The 18,029-nt window shown below is 60.3% G+C and overlaps 2 protein-coding genes across 2 annotated transcripts; one reads left to right on the top strand and one right to left on the bottom strand.

Annotated features, from left to right (window-relative positions):
- Positions 1-133: 133 nt before the first annotated feature.
- On the bottom strand, positions 134-6,432 carry CENPA (centromere protein A). Its single transcript, XM_088529637.1, has 4 exons — positions 6,357-6,432; positions 6,062-6,162; positions 3,405-3,482; positions 134-256 (listed from the first exon to the last, which is right to left on the bottom strand). The coding sequence occupies exons 1-4, from the start codon at positions 6,430-6,432 to the stop codon at positions 134-136; spliced, it is 378 nt and encodes a 125-aa protein (XP_088385763.1).
- Positions 6,433-10,191: 3,759 nt separating this feature from the next.
- LOC104577561 (zinc finger protein 692) lies at positions 10,192-17,283 on the top strand. The gene is made up of 11 exons (XM_088529638.1): positions 10,192-10,373; positions 11,634-11,665; positions 12,305-12,592; positions 13,448-13,493; positions 13,580-13,681; positions 14,003-14,071; positions 15,616-15,678; positions 15,896-15,974; positions 16,100-16,214; positions 16,495-16,594; positions 16,995-17,283. The coding sequence occupies exons 1-11, from the start codon at positions 10,192-10,194 to the stop codon at positions 17,281-17,283; spliced, it is 1,365 nt and encodes a 454-aa protein (XP_088385764.1).
- Positions 17,284-18,029: the final 746 nt, after the last annotated feature.

Consider the following 18,029-nt stretch of genomic DNA (forward strand, 5'->3'; position numbering starts at 1 on the left):
GGGAGAGGGGTGTAAAAGCGGGGGAATGGGGCGTTTTGGGGGAAAATGGGGGGTTTGGGGGGGGAATGGGGGGTTTGGGGGGGGTTTGGGGGGTGGCGGGGTGTTTTTTGGGGTGAATCGGGGCGGTTTTGGGTCAGGGGGTGCCGCGGAGGCGCCACGCGAGCTGCAGGTCCTTGGGGAACAGGGTGACACGACGGGCGTGCAGGGTGCAGAGCATCGCGTCCTCCAGCAGCCGCACCAGGAAGGCCTCGGCCGCCTGCGGGGACACGTTGGGGACACATTGGGGACACGTTGGGGACATGGGGGGGACACGTTGGGGACATTGGGGACACGTTGGGGACATGGGGGGGATGTTGGGGACACGCTGGGGACACGTTGGGGACATGGGGGGACATTGGGGACACGTTGGGGACATGGGGGACACGTTGGGGACACGTTGGGGACATGGGGGGATGTTGGGGACATGGGGACACAGGGAGACACGTTGGGGACGTGGGGGACATTGGGGACATGTTGGGGACATGCTGGGGACACGTTGGGGACATGGGGGGGGACATGGGGACACGTTGGGGACACGTTGGGGACACGTTGGGGACATGGGGGTGACGTTGGGGACATGTTGGGGACACAGCGGGACACGTTGGGGATGTGGAGGGGATGTTGGGGACACGTTGGGGACACGGGGACATGGGGGGACACGGGGACGTGTTGGGGACATGGGGGGATGTTGGGGACATGTTGGGGACACAGGGGGACACGTCGGGGACGTGGGGGGGACGTTGGGGACATGGGACACGCAGGGGACGTGGGGGACGTTGGGGACACGTTAGGGACACGGGGGGACGTTGGGGACATGTTGGGGACACAGGAGGACATGGGGGGGATGTTGGGGACACGCTGGGGACACGCTGGGGACATGGGTGGGACGTTGGGGACACGTTGGGGACATGGGGGACACGTTGGGGACACATTGGGGACATGGGGGGATGTTGGGGACATGGGGACACAGGGAGACACGTTGGGGACGTGGGGGACATTGGGGACATGTTGGGGACATGCTGGGGACACGTTGGGGACACGTTGGGGACATGGGGGGGACGTTGGGGACATGTTGGGGACACAGGAGGACATGGGGGGGATGTTGGGGACACGCTGGGGACATGGGGGGGACATGGGTGGGACGTTGGGGACACGTTGGGGACATGGGGGACACGTTGGGGACACGTTGGGGACACGTTGGGGACATGGGGGCATGTTGGGGACATGGGGACACAGGGAGACACGTTGGGGACGTGGGGGACATTGGGGACATGTTGGGGACATGCTGGGGACACGTTGGGGACATGGGGGGGACATGGGGACACGTTGGGGACACGTTGGGGACACGTTGGGGACATGGGGGTGACGTTGGGGACATGTTGGGGACACAGGAGGACATGGGGGGGATGTTAGGGACACGCTGGGGACATGGGGGGGACATGGGTGGGACGTTGGGGACACTTGGGGACATGGGGGACATGTTGGGGACACGTTGGGGACACGTTGGGGACATGGGGGGATGTTGGGGACATGGGGACACAGGGAGACACGTTGGGGACATGGGGGACATTGGGGACACGTTGGGGACATGCTGGGGACACGTTGGGGACACGTTGGGGACATGGGGGGACATGGGGGGGACATGGGGGGGACGTTGGGGACACGTTGGGGACATGGGGACACAGGGAGACACGTTGGGGACGTGGGGAACATTGGGGACATGTTGGGGACATGCTGGGGACACGTTGGGGACACGTTGGGGACATGGGGGTGATGTTGGGGACATGTTGGGGACACAGCGGGACACGTTGGGGATGTGGAGGGGATGTTGGGGACACGTTGGGGACACGGGGACATGGGGGGACACGGGGACGTGTTGGGGACATGGGGGGATGTTGGGGACACAGGGGGACACGTTGGGGACGTGGGGGGGACGTTGGGGACACGGGACACGCAGGGGACGTGGGGGACGTTGGGGACACGTTAGGGACACGGGGGGGACATGGGGGGACGTTGGGGACATGTTGGGGACACAGGGGGACATGTTGGGGACACGCGGGGGACACGGGGGGGATGTTGGGGACACGGGACACGCAGGGGACGTGGGGGACGTTGGGGACACGTTGGGGACACGGGGGGGACATGGGGGGACGTTGGGGACATGTTGGGGACACAGTGGGACACATTGGGGACGTGGGGGGGATGTTGGGGACACACAGGGGACACGTTGGGGACATGAGGGGGATGTTGGGGACATGTTTGGGACATTGGCGGACATGTGGGGACACGTTGGGGACACGGGGGGACGGGGGGACATGGGGACATTGGGGACATGTTAGGGACACAGGGGGACACGTTGGGGACGTGAGGGGACACACAGGGGACAGGCAGAGGATGTGGGGGACATTGGGGACATGTTGGGGACACTTTGGGGACATTGGGGACACTTTGGGGACATGGGGGGACACATTGGGGACGTGGGGGGAGTTGGGGACACACAGGGGACACGCAGGGGACGTGGGGGACATTGGGGACACGTTGGGGACATACGGGGGACACAGGGGACGTTGGGGACACGTTGAGGACATGGGAGGGATGTGGGGGACGTGTTCTGGACACAGGAGGGATGTTGGAGACATTGGGGACACGTTGGGGACATGGGGGACACGTTGGGGACGTGGGGGGGATGTTGGGGGGATGTTGGGGAGACAGCGGGACACGTTGGGGACGTGGGGGGACGTTGGGGACACACAGGGGACACGCAGGGGATGTGGGGGACATTGGGGACACGTTGGGGACACGCTGGGGACACGGGGACAAGCGGGGACGTGAGGGGACATTGGGGACACGTTGGGGTCACGCAGGGGACACGGGGGGATGTGGGGGATGTTCTGGACACAGGAGGGATGTTGGGGACATTGGGGTCGCATTGGGGACACGCGGGGGACACGGGGCGACATGGGGGGACACGCTGGGGACATGGGGGGATTTTGGGGACATGTTGGGAACTCACGGAGGACATTGGGGACACACTGGGGACACGGGGGGACACAGGGGGACACGTTCTGGACACAGGAGGGATGTTGGGGACATTAGGGACACGTTGTGGACACATTGGGGACATGGGAGAGGTATGTTGGGGACTCATTGGGGACATTGGGGACACATTGGGGACACAATGGGGACATGGGGGGGGAAGGTAGAGTGGGGACAGGAAGGGGACATGGAAAGGGGGGGTGTGGGGACATCACCCCAGGGCCCATGGGTGTCCCTCCATGTCCCCATGTCCACCCATGTCCCCCAATGTCCCCCAATGTCCCCCATGTCCTCCCTGTCCCCCCATGTCCCCCGTGTCCCCGTGTCACCTCCTGCAGGGCCAGCAGCGCGTTGCTCTGCCACCGATAGTCGACCCCCCGCGTGAACATGAGGCAGATCTCCCGCACCTGGGGACAGGGGACAATGTGGGGACACCGAGGGACAGGGGACACCAGGGGACACCAGGGGACACAGGGATGGCACCGGGACCGGGGGACACACGGACAGTACCGGGAAATGGGGGACATGGGGACAGCCCTGTGGCACGGGGACACCGGGATGGTACTGGGACATGGGGGAGGGACATGGGGACACGGTGGGGGACGTGGGGACATAAGTGTGACATGGGGGGACACAGGGACTTGGGGGGACACGGAGACAGGACTGGGACACGGTGGGGGACACATCACAGGGGACCCAATGGGGACATTAAGAGACACAGGGGACATCGGTGGGGACATCACAGGGGACCTGTCACCTGGGGGGGGACATCATGGGTAGGGGGGGGACACTGGGGACAAGAGATGGGGGGGGGGAACTCCTGCACTGGGGACATGGGGGGGACATAGAAGGGACATTGGGGACAAGGACACTGGGAGGCTCCGCGTCACCGGGGGGGGGGACACAAGGACACGAGGGGGGGGACACAAGGACATGGGGGAGGGGACAAGGCCACCGCGTCACCCCAAGGACAAGGACGCGGGAGGCCCCGCGTCACCGGTGGCCCTGGGGACGGGGACATTGCTGGGGGGGGGCTTGGGATTTGGGGGCAAATTTGGGACATTTGGGGGTCCCGGTGTCCCCAGGGTGTCCCCAGGGGTGTCCCCTTATCCTGCGGGTGTCCCCAGTGTCCCCAGGGGTGTCCCAGTGTCCCCGGGGGGTTCTGAGGGTGTCTTGGGGGTGTCCCCTTGTCCCCGGGGTGTCCCCAGGGATGTCCCCATGTCCCTGGGTGTCCCAGGGGAGCCCAGGTGTCCCCAGAGTGTCCCCGGGGAGGTTCCTGGGGGTTCTGGGGGTGTCCCCAGGGATGTCCCTGTGTCCCCTTGTCCCCAGGGTGTCCCCAGGGATGTCCCGGTGTTCCCTTACCCCCAAGGTGTCCCCAGGGGTGTCCCTGGGGTGTCCCCACTGTCCCTGGGGTGTCCCCACTGTCCCCAGGGTGTCACCAGGGATGTCCCGGTGTCTCCTCGTCCCCAGGGTGCCCCCTTGTCCCTGGGTTGTCCCCGTGGTGTCCCCAGGGCTGTCCCTAGGGGGGTTCCCATTTCGCCAGGGTGTCCTCAGGGGGGTCCCTAGGATGTCCCCTTGTCACCAGGGTGTCCCCAGGGTGTCCCAGGGAGGTCCTCGCGGTGTCCCCCTGCCCCCAGGGATGTCCCCAGGGATGTCCCGGTGTCCCCTTGTCCCCAGGGTGTCCCAGGGATATCCCCACGGTGTCCCCTTGTCCCCTGGATGTCCCCAGGGATGTCCCCACGGTGTCCCCTTGTCCCCAGGGTGTCCCCAGGGTGTCCCAGGGAGGTCCCCGCAGTGTCCCCCTGTCCCCAGGGTGTCCCCAGGGATATCCCCATGGTGTCCCCGTGTCCCCAGGGATGTCCCCAGGGATGTCCCAGGGATGTCCCCTTGTCCCCAGGGTGTCCCAGGGATGTCCCCGTGGTGTCCTCGTGTCCCCAGGGTGCCCCCAGGGATGTCCCCAGGGATGTCCTGGTGTCCTCCTGTCCCCAGGGTGTCCCCAGGGATGTCCCCGTGTCCCCGGGGTGTCCCAGGGATGTCCCCACGGTGTCCCCTTGTCCCCAGGGTGTCCCTAGGGTGTCCCCAGGGATGTCCCCAGGGATGTCCCGGTGTCCCCAGGGTGTCCCCAGGGATATCCCCACGGTGTCCCCGTGTCCCCAGGGATGTCCCCAGGGATGTCCCAGGGATGTCCCGTTGTCCCCAGGGTGTCCCAGGGATGTCCCCGTGGTGTCCTCGTGTCCCCAGGGTGCCCCCAGGGATGTCCCCAGGGATGTCCCCAGGGATGTCCTGGTGTCCTCCTGTCCCCAGGGTGTCCCCAGGGATGTCCCCGTGTCCCCGGGGTGTCCCAGGGATGTCCCCACGGTGTCCCCTTGTCCCCAGGGTGTCCCTAGGGTGTCCCCAGGGATGTCCCCAGGGATGTCCCGGTGTCCCCAAGGTGTCCCCAGGGATATCCCCACGGTGTCCCTGTGTCCCCAGGGATGTCCCCTTGTCCCCAGGGTGTCCCAGGGATGTCCCCGTGGTGTCCTCGTGTCCCCAGGGTGCCCCCAGGGATGTCCCCAGGGATGTCCCCAGGGATGTCCTGGTGTCCCCCTGTCCCCAGGGTGTCCCCAGGGATGTCCCCGTGTCCCCAGGGTGTCCCAGGGATGTCCCCGTGGTGTCCTCGTGTCCCCAGGGTGCCCCCAGGGATGTCCCCAGGGATGTCCCCAGGGATGTCCTGGTGTCCCCCTGTCCCCAGGGTGTCCCCACGGTGTCCCCGTGTCCCCAGGGATGTCCCCAGGGATGTCCCCGCGGTGTCCCCTTGTCCCCAGGGTGTCCCTAGGGTGTCCCCAGGGATGTCCCCAGGGATGTCCTGGTGTCCCCCTGTCCCCAAGGTGTCCCCAGGGATATCCCGGTGTCCCCCTGTCCCCAGGGTGTCCCCAGGGTGTCCCCTTGTCCCCAGGGTGTCCCCAGGGATGTCCCCGCGGTGTCCCCGTGTCCCCGTGTCCCTCACCAGGCGCGAGAAGGGCGCGCGGCGGATGAGCAGCTGCGTGCTGCGCTGGTAGAGCCGGATCTCCTGGAGCACCCGCCGGCCCGGCCGGAACCGCCGGCGACCTGGGGACATTGGAGACAGGGGGGGACATTGGGGACAAGGGGGGGACATTGGGGACAGAGGGGAACATTGGGGACCGGGGGGGACACTGGGGACATGGGGCGATTCCCGGCGGGGGAGGGCGGAACCCGAGGGGGGTCCCGCAGTTCCCGGGGGGGCCCCGTTCCCGGGGGCGCCTCCCGCTCCCGTCACTCACCGGGGCGCCGCGCGGGGGGCGGCGGCGAGGGGGGGCGGCGGCGGCGCGGGGCGGGCGGCGACTTCCGGCGGGGCATGACCTTGAGGGGGGAGTGGGGGGGGAGGGGGTCGTCACCGCCGTGACGTCACCGCCGCCACCCCGACTCCGCGCGTGACGTCACGGCTCTCCGCTGACGCCAGCGCGCCCGGCGCGGGCGTGATTCAAACTTCGCGCCGCGCCGCCTCCCCGCGCGTCACTTCCGCCCGGAAGAGGCGGGCGGAAGGAGAGGGGAGAGGCGCCTGGGGCCGCTCTGCGCCGCCCGGAGGCCGCGTCTCGATGGTGGTGGCGGCCACCGCCTCAAACCCAAGGGAACCTTGGCCCCGCCCACGCATTTGACCCCGCCCACCAACGGGTGGGGAGGGGATCCCATTGGCCCCAAAACGATCCCGGTTGATCCCAGTCAACCCCAGAACGCTCCAAATTGACCCCACAATGATCCCAGTTGATCCCAGAATGATCCCAGTTGATTCATGTTGACTCCCAAACGGTCCCAGTTGATCCCACTTGCTCCCAGCCCAGTTCCCGTCATTCCCAGTTGGAGCCGTTGGACCCTACTCGTCCCCATTCCCCCTTTTTGGCCCATTTCCACCCAAAAACGCTCTTATGTGGCTCTTTTTTATTATTATTTCCCCCTATTTTCCCCTCTTTTCCTGCTGATTCCACTCCAGACGCACGGGGCTCATCCGAGGCCGACGTCCCATCTCGAAAGCCACACATGGGCCAAATTCGGGTCTTGCTGGGACAAATCAGGCTCTTTCGGGGACAAATAGGGATCAATCGAGGTCTTCCTGGGATAAACCGAGCTCTTCTGGGGCCAAATCAGAGTCTTTCCGGGGACAAAATGGGCAATTTCTGGGAATAACCTGGGATCTTCCGGGCCCGATTCCGCCTCCGTCCCCCCGTCGCTCGTCCCCGGGGCGGTTTTGGGGGGAAACGGGGCTGTTTTGGGGCTCCGGTGGGGCTTTTCATGACGGGCAGCGGGGGCCGCTCCATCACCTCCTGCATGGCCGCCTTGACGTGGGAAGAGCCGACGCTGGGAAGGCGGCTCCGTCTCCGCAGCCGCTCGGCCGTGGCCGATACCTCCGTGTAGATCCCGTTGAGGAATTCCCGCAGGAGCCCCTTGGCCCGGCACGACAGGTTGTGGTTGCCCCGCCGGAGCCGCTGCAGGATCTTGTGGTCGTAGGAGCCGCTTCTCCTCCCCGGGCGCCGTCTCCGGGTGGATTTGGGAGCTTTCCCGGGTGTTTTTCTCGGCTTCCAGGACGAGCGGGGGCTCCGGCAGCGGCGGCGGGATCTGCCGGCTTTTCCCATGGCTCCGTCCCTGCCCTGCGGCGCCCGGTCCCCTCCGCGAGTGCCACCGACCCCGGCAACGCGGCCCCTTTTATACCCCACCCTATGCAAATGAGGGAGCCCCACAGCGCGCCGCGATTGGCTGGCAGCGACCACGCCCCCACGCATGTCATAATAGCAAGAGGGCCCATCCTCATCCCGTGTCGGCCATCTTGCATGCTGCAAAACGCAGCAGATTTGCCCATTTTGGGTTAAAATCCGGACATTTCGCGCCTTCCCCCTGCCTGCCAAAACCTGTTTCTAGCCCCAAATGTGCTGCAAATTGCCCTTTTTTGGGCTTTTTCCTCACAAATGCCCGACAAAACTTGACACAACACAGAATTCCGCACAATATCCCGCTTTATTGCAAGGTCCTGCCAGCCAGGAAAGGGTTTTGGGGGAGTTTTTTGTGTCCCGATGTGCAGAAATGGCCAATTCCTGCTCCATGTCCTTGGTGACCGCGTTTCCTTCGGGATTGCCTTTAGGAGAGCCCAGAAACCTCACGTTTTTCCTGCAGAAAGGTGTTTTTTGGGTAGAAACTCCTCAAAAAAGGCTCTCTTGGGAAGATCGATGGAAATATATTGGCGTTTCCAATGGTAGAAATGTTATCTTTTCCATCCAGAAAGTTTTTTTTGGGTAGAAACTCTTCAAAAAAGCATCTTTTGGGAAGAAACATGGATGTATATTGGTCTTTCCTGCACAAAGGTGGATTTTGGGTAGAAACTCCTCGAAAAAGCGTCTTTTGGGAAGAGAGATGGATGTATATTGGTCTTTCCTGCACAAAGGTGGTTTTTCGGGTAGAAACTCCTCAAAAAAAGTGTGTTTTGGGAAGAGAGATGGATTATATGGAGCTTTTGGGGGTAAAAAAATGCTATTTCCTCCCTCGTCCTGTTGCTCCGGTGAGGAAGGCGATGGAGGACGTCCCCGTTAGGAGGGGACGGGCGTCCCGGGCCGGGGCAGGATGCGGCGCAGGGCGTCGCGCAGCTCCCGGAGGCCGATGACGCAGCGGCGGCGGCGGCTGCGGTGGCAGCGCGCGGCGGCCGCCACCTCGTCGCACACGCGGCGCACGTAGGAGATCATGGCGCCCTTGCCCTTGGCCGAGATGGGGACGCGCTCGCGGTGCAGCTGCCGCAGCATCGTGGCGATGACGGCGTCGGCGGGGCGGCGCGGAGGGGGACGCTGGGGACGGGGGCGACGAGCGCGGCGGGGCCGGCTCTTCTTGGGACCCTTGGGAGCCGCCATCGTAGCAGTTACTTCAACGCCCGAGTGACCATGGCGACGCCGCGCTTTATATAAGGGGGCGTATGCAAATGAAGGAGCGGCATGGCACCTGCTGATTGGTCCCTGTCACAGCCAATGGGGCTTCAGGGCGGCCGCCGCGGCCTGGGTTTTATATAAGGGCTGTATTCAAATGAGGGATCGCTTTGGTATCCACTGATTGGTTCCTGCCACAGACGGAGGGGGGGCGCTGCAGGCGCGTGCTGATTGGTTCCCGTTCAGCCAATGGGGCGGCACAGGGAGCGGCCGTTGCCAGGGTGGGCCATGTGGTGGGGAGGAGAGCGGCCCTCGAAGCCGCCTTGGTGCCGTTTCCCCCCCTTTCCCCTCCTTTGAGGCCCTGATGGGGTGAAATATTCCTTAAAAAAGGGGGACGGAAATAACGATTTGGGAACACAGCGGCGGTTTTGGGTTGATTTCCCCTCAAATCGGGCAAGAGGCGACGCCGCGTGGCTCCCCTCACCGCCTGTGCACGGGACTCCATTTCCCAGCCTGCCTTGCGGCGGAGGGGGCGTGCAAGAGGCGGGGCCCAGCTGCGCATGCGCGCGGGGTGGGGAGGAGGAGGGGCCTTCGCCATCTTGTGCCGATCTCCGAGCTGTGTGAGCCATGGCAGGGGGTGGGGGGGGGCTCTTAAAAGGGGCACGGCCACGGGGGGGGCCCGCTCGGTTTGACGGGGAGCGCCCGGCGGGAGCCGCTTTAAGGGCCAGGGAAGCGGCGCCCCGGTGCGGGGAGAGCTCCCAGGGCACTCTGGGAAATCGCGGGAGCCCCCCCCCGGGGGCGGAGCTAAGGAGGGAGGTGCGGAGGCGAGAGGGGGCGGGGCGAGTGCAAGGGGCAGAGCTAAGGGGGCAAGGGGAGGGGCTACGCAGGCTGGTTGGGGTGGCTAAGGCAAAGGGCGGGGCGGGGTCTAGCCGCGGAGTGGGTGGGGCCAAGTGGTGGGGGGGCTGCATTGGGAGGGCGGGGCTTTGTGGAGAGGGCGGGGCTTCGCGGCAGGGGGGCTGTATAGGGTGGGGTTTCATGGAGGGGGCGGGACGTGTGGGGGGGTGGCTTGTAGGCTGGGCGGGGTTTGCAGAGGCCACGCCCATCACCACTCCCTCGGCTGAGCCCCCTGGCGGTTTGGGGGCGGGGCTTGCGGAGAGAGGGGCGGGGCGTTGTGGGGATGGGGCGTGGCCTGCAGGGTCCCCCCGCCCTCAGCCCCATGGCGGCGGCGGCGGCGGCGGCGGCTGCGGAGGCTTCGCGGCGGCGGCGGCGGCGGGAGCTGGAGCGGGGCCGGGCCCGGGGCCGCATCCGCCTGGGCGGCCTCCTGGAGCGCTGGTGCCGCCTCAAGGAGCAGCTGGGGCTGGCGCAGCACGCGCAGCTCGCGGGGCTGCTGCTCGACAGGTCGGGGACACGGGGGGACATCGGGGACATGGGTGGGCACTGGGGACATGGAGGGACATGAAGGGACACAGGGGGATGTGGGGGGATATTGGAGATGTGGGAGGACATGGAGGGACATGAAGGGACACCGGGGGATGTGGGGGGACATGGTGGGGCATTGGGAACATGGGGAGATTTGGAAGGACATGGGGGGATACGGGGAGACATGGAGGGACCTGAAGGGACACGGGGGGACGTGGGGGACATGGAAGGACATGGGGGATATGGGGAACATGGGGGGACATTGGGGACATGGAGGGATATGGGAGGACATGGAGGGATATGGGAGGACATGGAGGGACATGAGGGATGTGGGGGGACATTTGGGACATGGAGGGACATGGGGGGATGTGGGGGGACTTGGAAGGACATGAAGGGGGACATGGGGGATGCCGGAGGACATGGGTGGGCATTGGGGACATGGGGGGATACAGGGAGATATGGAGGGACCTGAAGGGACATGGGGGGATGTGGGGGGACTTGGAAGGACATGAAGGGGGACATGGGGGATGCCGGAGGACATGGGTGGGCATTGGGGACATGGGGGGATACAGGGAGATATGGAGGGACCTGAAGGGACACGGGGGGACGTGGGGGACATGGAAGGACATGGAGGATATGGGGAACATGGGGGGACATTGGGGACATGGAGGGATATGGAAGGACATGGGGGTACATGGGGGATATGGGGCATGTGGGGGGACATTGGGGACATGGAGGGACATGAAGGGACACGGGGGGACATGGGTGGGCATTGGGGACAGGCAGGGATATGGAAGGACATGGGAGGATACAGGGAGACATGGGAGGACATTGGGGACAGGGAGGGATATGGAAGGGCTTGGGGGTACATGGGAGGACATGGAGGGACATGGGGGATGTGGGAGGTTATTGGGGTTGTGAGGGGACATGGAAGGACATGAAGGGACACGGGGGGATATGGAGGGATATGGGACATGGGGGGACAAAGAGAAGGGGGGACATTTAGGGACATGGAGAGACAAGGAGGGATATGGGGGACATCAGGGGATCTGGGCGGGGGACACAGAAACAAGGGAGACATGGAGGGACACAGGGGGATGTGGAGGGACATGGGGGGACATGGAGGGACACGGGGGGACATGGAGGGACACGGAGGGACATAGGGGACATGGAGGGACACGGGGGGACATAGGGGACATCCCAGGACACTCCTTTCCCGGCCTTTTTCTCCCATGTCAGGTTCAGCGCCCAAGGCTGCGTCCTGAGCCCAGGTGGGTCCCCCAGAAAGGGCCCCTATAGGGTTTCTATAGGGGGTTCTATAAGGATTTTCTATAGGGTTTCTACAGAGCTTGTATAGGGGCTTCTATAAGGGTCTCTATAGGAGTTTTTATAGGGCTCTTATAGAGGTTCCTATAAGAGCTTCTAGGGGGTTTCTATACAGTTTGCGTAGTGGCTTCTGTAAGGGTTTCCTATAAGGGCTTCTAAAGGGTTCTTATAGGGCTTCCTATAAGGGTTTCTATAGAGTTTGTATAAGGGCTTTTAAATGATTTTCTATAAGGGCTTCTATAGGGTTCCTATAGGGTTTCCTATAAGGGTTTCTATAGGGTTCCTATAGGGGCTCCCAACAGGGTTTCTATAGGGTCCCTATGAGGGTATCTATAAGGGTTTCTATAGGGTCCCTATAGGGGTTTCCTCTCCATCTCCCCCCACCCAGGGGGGCCTCCTGGGGCCCCCAGCTCCCACTTTTCCATCCTCAGAGCTTCCCAGCATTCCCAAAGGAAGGAGCATCCCAAGGCAGGGAGAAGCAGGAAGGTCCCTGCGGAGCCGCGGCCTCTTCCCCGCTTTTTGCTCCCGGCTTTCCCAGCACTTTCCCGTTTCTCCCTGTTTTTTGCCGCACGCCGATCCCGCAGGAGCGTCGGATCCCGATCCCGGGGCCCTGCAGCGCCTCGTGGTCCTGTCGCACGGCCACAGCCGGGAATGCGCCTTCATCCCGGACGTGAAGCCGGAATCCCGCGGCAACCTGGTGTGGGAATGCGTGGCCGGACACAGCTTCTCCTGGCGAGGCTGCGGCCCCCGCTCCGGCCGGGAGCCGGGATCCGAGTTATCCGGGAAGGATGGAGACGCAGCGGAGAGCATGGAAAACTCGTCTGCTAACGGCAGGAATGGGGAGGATCCCGGAGACGCCAGCGACGACACAGGTTGGGAAGAAATTCCTCTGCTTCCATGGCCGGGAATGACGCTCTGTTCACTTTCCCATCCTCATTACCTGTTTCTATTCCCTATTCCAATCCTCTATTCCCCATTCCCCCTTCTCTATTCCTTATCCCCTATTCCCTATTCCAATCCTCTATTCCCCATTCCCCCTTCTCTATTCCTTATCCCCTATTCCCTATTCCAATCCTCTATTCCCCATTCCCCCTTCTCTATTCCTTATCCCCTATTCCCTATTTCCCATCCCCATTCCCTATTTCTATTCCCTGTTCCAATCCCGCCCCATTCCCTATTTCCCATCCGCATTCCCTATTTTTATTCCCTATTCCAATCCCCTATCCCCTATTCCTTATCCCCTTTCCCCATTCCCTACGCCCATTTCCCATCCTCATTCCCTATTTCTATTCCCTGATCCAATCTCCTGTCCCCCATTCCTTATTCTCTGTCCCCATTCCCTATCCCATTTTCCATCCCTATCCTCATTCCCTATTTCTATTCCCTATTCCAACTCCCTATCTCCTATTATTTATCCCCTTTCCCCATTCCCTATGCCCATTCCTTATCCTCTATCTCCCATTCCTTACTCCCTATCCCCATTCCCTATCCCCATCTCCTATCCCCATTCCCTCCCATCAACTTCCAATGGATTCCCCAGCTTCCCACTGTATCCCTTCATTCCAAGATCCATCTGCCTGCCATAAATAACACTTGGAGCTTTTGCTGGAGGCAATTCCTGCTTTTTAGAATATTAGGGAATAATCCTCTGTTTTCCTCTCCATTCCCTGCCTTGTCCTGCTCTTCCCACCTCTCCGGTGCTCCCGGCTCCTTCCCTGTCCTTGTAGCTCCCGGAGCGCAGCCGGACACGGGGACAGCAGCAGATGGAGAAAGGTGAGCGATGGTGCCAATTCCAGCAGAATTCCATAAAAAAAGATGGAAAAACGTCGCTTCTTATCCCTGCTCCGCATTAATTCCAGTGCTCCGGAGCCGGGAGCGGCTGAGGAAGAGGAGGACGAGGAAGACGACCTGGCGTTCGCCGACGATCCGCGGGATGAGAACTACCGCCCGTCCCCGCATCCGTGAGCTGGGAATCTGCTTTTTTGGGGGAAAAAAGGCAGGATTTGGCGCTTCCTTGTGAGGCGGGCGCTGTCTGATGGCGCTTTTGGGGTGAAATACGGTAAAAACGGGAGCGCAGAGTGGCTGCAGAATTCCCATTCTTATCCTCAATCCCAGCAGGGCTTATCCCATCCCAACAATGCCTTTTTGGGCTTGAAAATCCCTTTTTTCTTATTCCTTCCTGGGCTGGGGGAGGCTTTTCCCTATGAATGTACCAATTTTTCCATTTTTTGCCATTGAAGCCCTCGTGTCCCTGCTCATCCCCTATCCCTGTTGCTTCCCAGCGAGCCGCAGCGGGGCCGGAGCCGGAAAAGCGGGAAGGGGGAAGGAAGCGGCAACGTGGAAAAGGGCAGGTGAGTCGGGAGCATCTCCCGCTTTTCCCATCCACCTCCTGCTTTTCCCGTCCGTCTCCTTCAGCCTCCGCTTGGAGAAACTGCCCAAGGACCCAATTCCCAAAGGATTCTGGCTGGAGCTCCAGCGCGGAGCTTTTTCTCCGGAATGGGAGATGCCGAAGTGCAACGGGATGGGTGAAAAACAGGGCGGTTTGGGCCTTTTCCAGTGTAATTCCGATGTCCAAAGGATACGTTTCCTCCCAAATCTGCTCCTGGGGCAGCAATTCCCTAAAAAAAACTTGTGGGGAGAAAGAATCACAAACAGACGCCGCTTTTCCAAAGTTTTGGAGCCCGGCTTCCAAAATCCAGGTTTTCAGTCCCTCCTCCTGCTCTGCAATCAAAGGATCTGCCTCCAAAATATCCATTGAGGGATTTTTCCATGGGCCAGAGCGGATCCTGGAGGAGACACGAGTGTCCCGGAGGCTCCTTGCTCCCAAATTCCTGTTTCTCTCCCCAAAATCGGCAGGGACAGGCGCTGGGGGGTATTTTGGGGGGCTTTCCGCTGCATTTGAGCCGGGAAGCAGCCACATTCCAGCATGGAAAGACCAGGGATCAAGTTAAAATCCGGCATTCCCGGTGGCTCCAAGCTCACGACGGATAGGCCTTTGACGGGGCGATCCAAGGAATTTCTCGATCCAAGATCCGACTCTTTTACGAGGAATCCCCAGCTCCCGCTCACCTTCCTTGTGCGGAAATGGGAAGATGATCCCGGCTCTTCATTCCCGGCTCCAAAATCCGAGTCAGGAAGCAGCTTCCCGAATTTTCCGACGATTTGAACTCCAATGAAGGCTGCAAAAATCCCTTTTTCTGCCTTTTTCCTGGAGAAATTCAACTCCACCGCCACACAGGGAATCTTGCCTCTGCATGTCCCAAAAAAAGCATGGATTTACCCCAAAAATAACACCCAAGTAAGTATTTTATATATTAATACTTTATATTTTTGTGTATTTTTTTGTTTTACCAAGTTTTACTCATTTTGGCGACTTCTGTCTTGCAGACTCCGAAAACCAGCGGCATTTTGCTGCAAAAAAAGTTTTCCAGGAGTTTCCCAGGAGAAAACACGACTGTGTCCCTGTCCCTCCTCTAAAATCCCATTTTTCCCCCAATTTCAAGCCTGAAACGGCCTCTGGATTCCTGCAGAATTGGGAAAAACTGGAAAAAATTCCCAGCTCAGGAAGTGATGTCAAGGGGGACTCAGCAAGGTTGAATCTCATGGGATTTTTCCCAAAATGTGTTAAAAACTTCTGTAAAAAAAATAATAAAGCTTACGTATTTTTAGTGATATTGCCTGAAAACTGCTTTTTTAACAGCATTATCTTCACGTTGGGATTGTAAGTGCAATTTTAAGGGAATTTAGCTATAAAAAAGAGAAATTATTGTCCATAATTGGTTATTTTTAAGGGGGAATAAACTGGATTTTGGTTCCCTTGGCTGCTCCGTGGATTCCCCTTTTCTATCCTCTTCCCATTCCTAATTTTCCATCCCAACTTTTTTCCCTCCTGCAGCCGGGAGACGGGAGCGGGGCCACGCGACGAGGACGCGGCCCAGATCGGCCCCAAGAGGATCAGGTAGTGAGTGGGATTGGGATCGGGAATGGGATTCCCAACAGTTTTCCAGGTGGGAGGATGGGATGAGTGGCTTAGTTCCTTGTGGTGGGATAACTTCATCCAGGATAACCCCGACAAAGGCTCCTTAGGGCTTTATCCACCTGCATTCCCCTTTTGATGCATCCATGGGCAGATTCCCAGGAAATTTTCCCATCATTTTTCCCTCTTTTTTTCCCAGGAAAGCGGCAAAACGTGAGATCCTCCTCTGCGACTTTGAAGGCTGCGGGAAGATCTTCTCCAACCGGCAGTACCTGAATGTGAGGACGGATGGGGTGGGAAGAGAGCTCGGCATTCCAGAAAACGGGAATCTCCGGAGTAGGAGATCCCCTGGGATTGTCCTTTTTGCTCATTCCTGCCTTTTTTTGCCCCCAAAACGCTCCAGCACCACAAGAAATACCAACACGTCCACCAAAAAACCTTCACCTGCTCCGAGCCGACGTGCGGAAAATCCTTCAATTTCAAGAAGCACCTCAAGGAGCACGAGAAGCTGCACAGCGGTGAGTTCCGAAATCCGGGAATACCCCCAAAATCTGGGAATTTCCCAGAGCACAACTCCATGGAATCAGAGGGAATCACAGGATCTCCTCGTCAGAGTTTTCCATCCCGCAATTCCAGTGTCACCTCAAGCCTTGGCTGGTGGCATCTCCCTTGGTGTTCCTTGTATTCCAAGCGCTGGTTTTCCATTCCCTTTTCCTCATTTGGGTTCCTGGGAGATGTTAAGGCTCCGGGCTTGCTTCCCGCTGCCGGGATCTTCCCGAATCCCGTGTTTTTCTGCAGACAAGCGGGATTATATCTGCGAGTTCTGTGCCCGGCCCTTCCGCACCAGCAGCAACCTCATCATCCATCGGCGCATCCATACGGGAGAGAAACCACTCCAGTGAGTAGGAATCCCCGCTTCCAGAGGGGGATTTGGGAAAAAGGAATCCGCGGTGAACATGGAGAGCGGATAGGGAATAGCAGCACTTCTTATCTGGAGCGGAGATGCACAGAGCGTGTTCCTTGTCGGGAACTGCTTTTACCCGGAGGTATCCGCTCTGGAATTTCGGGATGCAGCCAAATGTGCTCATTCCTGGAGTTTGGAAGGAATCCGATGCTCTGAATGCGGAAGCGCCGCAGCAGGGAGTGCATCTAAATCCCAAATTAAACCAATCCTGTCATCCCGAGCATCATTCCCAGCTGCTCCTTCCCAGTCGCCTCATTCCTTGCAATGGGGAACTCGCTCCTTTTGCCGCTTCCGTGACTTCCGGACGCGAATCCCGGGTTTTTGGCCATTCCAGGTGCGAAATCTGCGGCTTCACGTGCCGCCAGAAGGCCTCGCTCAACTGGCACATGCGGAAACACGACGCCGACGTCTTCTACCAGTTCCCATGCGAGCTCTGCGGCAAAAAGTTCGAGAAAAAGGACAACGTGGCGGCACACAAGAGCAAAAGCCACCCGGAGGCGGCCGGAATTCCGACGGAAACACCTGGAATGCCGCCGGAGACACCTGGAATCCAGCTGGAGACACCTGGAATCCTGCCGGAGGCACCAGCTCCTGCTCCAGCCCTCGCATTGGCATCCCAATAAAGTTATTTTTGTGTAAATTCCGTAAATTCATGGTTTTTTTCCCCACTATGGTGCAGGAAACTGTACCAAAATTTGGGAAACATGGCTTTTTCCAGCTGGATTTGGACTCCTCCAGGGTGAAAAAAGGGGATACTGCTGCTCCCAGAATGGGCTTGAAAGGAATTTGGGCTTCTTAGGATGGGGAAATTCCAGGCATCCTCTCAAAAAAGGGTCAGGGCCCTCCTGCAGCACAGGGATTTTCACCGGGAATATTTGGGAATGTCACTGGAGGTGGGATTAAAGCCACTTACCAGGGAGGTTTCTACTGTTTTAAGCATTTTTTAGCCCTTTGCTTGCAGCGGCAGTGCTCCGGATCCCACCTGGGAAGAGCTTGTACGAAGAGGGATGCAAGTCTGGGAAAAATAGTTGGAGCAGAGCACTGGGAAAGCGGAGCCATGCCCCAAATCCTCCTTTTTCCAGCCACAAACAGCACCAAATCCCAACAAGGCTCTCCCATCCAAGGATCAGCAACCGTCGCTTCTTGGGAGCATCCTAGGAGGACAGCTCTTCCCAAGGGAGCATCCTAGGAGAACGGCTCTTCCCAAGGGAGCTGGAGGACGACATTCCCAAAACGGCTTCTCCGCTCTCCGAAAGGCTCCACAGACACAGCCAGATATTTCCTTATGGAGCGCAGCACCTGAGGGCTCTTTCACCTGCCTTTTTCCTCAAATTTGGGATCCATCCGGGGATTAAGGTGGATTCGGAGC

The sequence above is a fragment of the Tinamus guttatus genome, unplaced genomic scaffold (genome assembly GCF_059628265.1).
Source record: "Tinamus guttatus ecotype Peru unplaced genomic scaffold, ASM5962826v1 Tinamus_guttatus_pri_ptg000334l, whole genome shotgun sequence".
Taxonomy (NCBI): Eukaryota; Metazoa; Chordata; class Aves; order Tinamiformes; family Tinamidae; genus Tinamus; species Tinamus guttatus.

Coding starts and splice junctions, on each gene's coding strand:
- CENPA (XM_088529637.1), bottom strand. CDS start 6,432: ATGCCCCGCCGGAAGTCGCCGCCCGCCCCGCGCCGCCGCCGCCCCCCC. Junction 6,163..6,356: donor GCCCCCCGCGCGGCGCCCCG/GTGAGTGACGGG, acceptor CAATGTCCCCAG/GTCGCCGGCGGTTCCGGCCG. Junction 257..3,404: donor CGCTGCTGGCCCTGCAGGAG/GTGACACGGGGA, acceptor GTGTCCCCGCAG/GCGGCCGAGGCCTTCCTGGT.
- LOC104577561 (XM_088529638.1), top strand. CDS start 10,192: ATGGCGGCGGCGGCGGCGGCGGCGGCTGCGGAGGCTTCGCGGCGGCGG. Junction 10,374..11,633: donor GCGGGGCTGCTGCTCGACAG/GTCGGGGACACG, acceptor CTCCCATGTCAG/GTTCAGCGCCCAAGGCTGCG. Junction 15,975..16,099: donor CCAACCGGCAGTACCTGAAT/GTGAGGACGGAT, acceptor AAAACGCTCCAG/CACCACAAGAAATACCAACA.